Raw genomic sequence first — 5,813 nt, 5'->3', positions numbered from 1 at the left:
GATTCCCATGGTGAGCTACTCATGTTTCCATGATTCATTCAAAACATCCTCACTCTTCTAGCCTGCAGCTGCGTATGTGAATACTTGCAACTACAACCAACAAGAGGAGGAACTTAACCCACACTTAATCGTTTACACTTAGAGCTGATTAACACACTAAATTATTGAAATAAGTCTGTGAGCGTTAGAGTAGAATTACCACTGAACTATGAAAGAATGTAGTGCCTCAAATGCGAGCATAGCAGTATATTTTTTTTGTGGAGTGGACAAGGCATTGAAAGAGAATATGAAGACAAATGATCTTTAAAGATAAATCTTTGAAGTTTTGAAGAGGATGATTCCGCTTGGTTTCACTGTTAGTTATGGGAGTTGGTTTTGGCTTCTTGCATGTACTCAGAATCTCAGTAGTGACATATTAAATGTGAGACAACTAAGGCTGGATTACGTTATGTACACAGCAGTCCTTCCTCCGCATATGTATGTATATGTCATGTGTTATAATGTATGGGGATAGACAGCGTGCAAAGCAAAAGCAAAGCAAGATGCTTTGGCAGCTACTTGAGAAAAGTTGTTATAAAAGCAAACAAGAGTACATTCTGCTATCTCTAGTAATGTATAACATCACTTAGTCTGAGGCACCATAGTGAATCAAGATTTCTTAATTTGTGTTACTTTTTTAGCATCTACCAATGGGGAAGACTTTGTCATGCAGCTAACAAATTCTTGACAAACCCTACTGAAAATATTTATTTTACTTTTTTTGTTCTACCATTTTTTGCAATGTATGTTTGCTTTTTGCTAAATCTGCTTAGAATAATAAACCATATATTATGATACAATTGTAACAGTATCTAATGGCAAATACCCTTAAAATGGTAGATTAGATACGCTTATTGTTTTCTTCTGTCATGAAGCAAATATAATTTAATTATTTATTTATTTAACTTTAACTAGGAAAGTTCACAAAGCTCCTTTTCAGTGGAGGCCCAAAGAGAAAAACTCCTATAAAAAATAAAACTATGATTAATAATAATAATGAATATAAGTGAATATAACTGACCACAAGAGAAAAGAAAACAATCCCAGATTAACATAAAAGTATTCCATAACTGAATTAAAAAAATATAGGATACACTTTAAAGGAGATATACGCAAACACATATGATATGGACAGTACGCAGATGGTGTGCTAGCTCTGAGGCAACAAAAATATGCTAATTAATATTTCTGGTAGATTGAGTTAGAAAGAGTGAAAAGGTGGTCATGGAAGTAGGAGATAAAGGAGGCTGTAACTGAATTTGAAAGGATTCAGATAAATGGGGAAAACCTGATTTGAGAGGAGATTTGAGAAGTGGGACCTAAGAGGACTAAGGGGTTGTTTGTAAATTAATTTTTATGGAGATTGTAGGATGACTGGGGTATGACTTTGTGTGAAGTAGACAAATGAGGAGAGGAGCTTTGTTTTATGTTATTTACATTTGTATTTTCCTGAAACCTGTTCAACTACTGCAGCATATTATTATCCTCTCCACATGAGAGTAGAGTTGAGTACCAGTTGACTCTGACAAAACTGGGAGACTGCAAGGTAGGCTAGTGCTTCACAATACTATTTCCTGTATTAACATCACCTCATTTGGTTGATTCAGACATCTCCCATATACTGCAAGGCACATTTTGTTTGCGTGTGTTTAAATAACAGCTGCAATTCAAAATTAAAAAAAAAGTTTTTGCACTGCTAATTTCTCTCTGTCATCTTAAATGGTTGGTATCATTTTCTTATATGCTACAGTATAAAACATCACAGGGAGGCTGCCATGTTAACATGATTTCTTTCTGTGGCAAAGACTTCTTTTTCTCAGAGAACATGTTGTGTAAGATTAGTTCTGAGAAATCAGCATGCTCTGTAATACTATCAGCCAGTTCAATGAAGGCGGTACTGTGACATCTTGTTAGCTTTGTCTGCCTCTGGCTACAGTATCATTTTATCTTTTAGCTATTCATGTGATTTGCATTACTGGGCATTTCATATAAAGACCTTTAAGGTAAACTTGAATCATTAGTTAAATGGTTAGTCAATTTATTTATTTTTTGTTCAAGCTTCGAATTGCCATTTCAGGTATTTCTTTTACACAATTTATAACCGAGGTTGAATTTGATCATCTGTGTACGATAAAAAAGACTGACTTGGCAATGTATCTAATTTCAATATCCACAATAAAATAAAAAAAAATGTTGCAGGGATCTGTGGCTTAATTATGTTTATTAAGGCTGCAAATGTCTCATACCTAGGTAATCCTGTCCTACAAGATGGAATTCCTCATCTAAAGAGTGTTTATAAGCTATACTCAGCGATATGACATTTAATAAAATAAGACGATTTAAGATACCACAGAAAAAAGCATGAGCAGACAATCTCTAGAACTGGGTACTGGCAGGAACACGAATATATTTAAACCATGTTTTGGGTACTGGCAGGAACACGAATATATTTAAATCATGTTTTGGGTACTGGCAGGAACACGAATATATTTAAATCATGTTTTGGGTACTGGCAGGAACACGAATATATTTAAATCATGTTTTGGGTACTGGCAGGAACACGAATATATTTAAATCGTGTTTTGGGTACTGGCAGGAACATGAATATATTTAAATCGTGTTTTGGGTACTGGCAGGAACACGAATATATTTAAATCATGTTTTGGGTACTGGCAGGAACATGAATATATTTAAATCGTGTTTTCTTTATATGCGGCAGTCGTGGAGTTAAAAAGAAGGAAAGGCACTTTGTGACGAAGAAAGTATATTTTTTGGGTATATTTTATAATTGCCTTTTATACAAACGCCAAATTAATAAAACAATTACGATTGAGGAGGAGTAAATCTGAAGATGGAAACAGTAAAAGATATTACTTTTGTAGGCACTATTGATACCATATATCCATGTAGCATCTCACTGTTAGGTATAGTTAATACTCAACTGTGTACCTTATAGTTACGAAATAAAGATGTTTCAGTAATAAATATCAATCAGAATGACCTAAAACATACATTAGCTAAGTTATAAATTATATTGTATTTCATCAGTGTAAGGAAAAATGCATTTTATTACCTAAACCTTGACAGAGCTGCAAGCTTTATTCTGCTTTATGGAAAGTATGATGTTTACAGACAACCCAATTTACTAGCTAATGTCACTGTTTTTTCTTTTTTTCAAGTGTGATCTTGGGGACAGATGTGCAGTGAAACAGGCATCTAGAATTGGAAAGCTATGTGATTGCCCTCGAGGGTCATCCTGTAACTCTTTTTTACTGAAGTGTATCTAAAACTGGAAAAGAAATGTACGTGAATAATGCAACTAGAAGAAGAAGAGTCTTAGAGGAGAGTGCCAAGTCCACAATACTGATTTACAATCAGCCCTTCCTGTAATCCCATCAACATTTACTTTTAACACAAACTATAAACTGTGTACAAATGTGGGGCTTCCATATGTAGAAAACCAGTGCGTTTTGTCAGCAAGCTTACTTTGTCTGTAATGTGTATTACCAAAAACTGCCATTTCTTGCGTGCTTATTTATGTGTACTCTTCTAAGTAAACAGGTGTCATCATCTCATTGCTTTATTCTGTTTTGTGCATTTTTCATGCAGTATCCTGCACATTTCAAGTTTTGCACAATGTATTAAAAAAGTGGAATGCTGAATTCTTTGGATGAAATAAATTCTTCGAGGCGGGTATAAAAATGATCAGTTGGCAAGAAGTTAATTTCTTTAATACATCTGCACAGAATACATGCATGTTTCCATTCTAGCTTACTATCCTGTCGGACATTCTCATTTCATGGAGTAAGTAAGACTTTTTTTGTAATACATATTCTCATTATAAGAAGATTGTATAAATTTCTACAAGTATGAGATGTCATCTTGGTCTTCTAACAGTACTAAATATGCTACGGTAGCTAACGATGTCAACGGTATGTACTAAATTATACATGTTCACATTATTGTGCAATATTTTGGAATTCTCATATTGTAATTTAGTTAAATGGCAGTCAGTTACATCCTTACTCAAAATGATTGCTACCCATTAATAAGTGTGGCCTCATCCTTCATCATTTGCCTTGAAAACCAACCTGAAAAGGTATAAGGTCTGAGACGTCTGGCAGTTTTCACAGCTGCTGACTGCTGTTAATTTTAGTTGTTAATAAACAGCTTATGTATGACAATTTTCTCATGTTCTCTCATCAATTTTGAATTCTGTATTAATTTGTTATTGCTCAGATGTATTGCAGAAGTTGCTTCATTTCCCTTCCCCATTTTTAATGATTATTTGAAGCACTTGAGTGTTTCTTTTACCTCATTCTTCTAAGGTATGCATTTACATTTATTTTAAGAGAGAAATATTTTACATCTTCAGTCCCAAGTAAATTTTCAAGATACACAACTGTGTTTGAAAACTATTAAAATTCATAAGAGGAAATGGCAATTTTGCTGTGTGTCAAACACTTATTGTTGCTATAGCTAAAGGAAAGACTGTGTCGACAGTTAAAAATTATATTCAATGAAACACAAACAATTTTGTCTGATGCAGCCAAAGAAGGGAAATGAAATGACTGGTTTCAAGTTAAAAATTTTCAGAAACTAAAGATGACATGCTCAAATCCTTGTAATAAAAATGAGTTTAAAAAAAAAATGTGGTTGAAACCAGGAACTCACAGCTTGTAGCAGACATCAGTAATAAGAGACCTTAATTTCTGATTCTTGCCCTTAATCAGGGTTACCTCTTTCAAACATTTACCTGTGCTTTCAAAACAAAAGCAAAAGGGCAGGAGACAAAAACCAGAAACAGAATAACAAAAACTTAGCTTTTATATAATGACTACAAATATCTTTTAATTAAGTGCTGGGAAGTTAATACTGAATAACTCATGAGAGCAGCTATGTACTGCTATCATAAAACTTCCAGTGAATTTCCAACAGAAGTTCCATATTATTTAATGGAATGACAGCAAGCTCCATAAAGCAAACATACCAGAGAAACAGTACCACATCACAAAGGTACCTGTTGCTGAATCCTTGTACCCTACATTAATAGCACAAGAAATGCAGGTCTGAGACAGACAATGGGATGATAAATATATCTTTGAAGCAAGGGGAAGCTGAAGGTAATGGACCCCCAGCTAACAGTGTGAGGCAGGGATTCGTCTTGCTAAATTAACAAATAGTACTTGCTACTCAACCTTTACTGAAGTGTCACCTTGATTTTGTGTGCTATATCACATGCAATTTCACATAGTTATCCATTGTAAGTTTACGTCTATTTAATTACTGCTCAACATTTGTTGTCTCACTCAGTCTGAAAATACATTCCTTGTATGCTAAAATATACAATGTCCTTAAAAATGCTCTCTGCATCCACTGCTTACCAATAATCAGACCTTCTTTCAGTCGAGCAACCTATTAATTATATCACTGTGCAAGAGCAAACCAAGAGGGGTCATCATCTAGGCAACCACTTAGGTGGCTTGAGAATTTTCCATTTTTTCTTCCTATGCCTATGCTTGCACACACCTGGCAAGGTGTCACAGAGGGGAGTGTAATGGACTCTCCACAAAGGGTGTACCCTCACTTCCAAAAGGGTTGTTTCCTTCAAGCAGCCCTGCCTCTTGCAGTATGAGTGGTTATCTCTCTAGTCTCCACCAGAAGGATCACAATGTCATACTTCAAGTGCATGCAAAGCTTACCTCAGAAGAGGTGAATGGGCCGCACTCTTTCACTTTCTTGCTTCTCCAGTGCAAGAGCAAATAATCAGACGA

The 5,813-nt window shown here is 34.9% G+C and overlaps 1 protein-coding gene across 1 annotated transcript in view; it reads left to right on the top strand.

Moving 5' to 3' along the window:
• The window catches only part of LOC122806878 (cocaine- and amphetamine-regulated transcript protein-like), a 6,194-nt gene extending 1,971 nt beyond the window's left edge, over positions 1-4,223 (top strand). The window contains exons 2-3 of the mRNA XM_044077650.1: positions 1-10; positions 3,219-4,223. The exon at positions 1-10 is cut by the window's left edge and continues 71 nt beyond it. Of these exons, the coding sequence (XP_043933585.1) occupies positions 1-10; positions 3,219-3,326 (118 nt within the window). The 3' untranslated portion in view covers positions 3,327-4,223. The remainder of the gene's footprint in view (positions 11-3,218) is intronic.
• Positions 4,224-5,813: the final 1,590 nt, after the last annotated feature.

Source organism: Protopterus annectens, chromosome 7.part0, assembly GCF_019279795.1.
Source record: "Protopterus annectens isolate FY-2018-M chromosome 7.part0, PAN1.0, whole genome shotgun sequence".
NCBI lineage: Eukaryota > Metazoa > Chordata > Ceratodontiformes > Protopteridae > Protopterus > Protopterus annectens.
The sequence above is the reverse complement of the archived record's forward strand: the minus strand, read 5'-3'. Positions and strand labels throughout refer to the sequence as shown.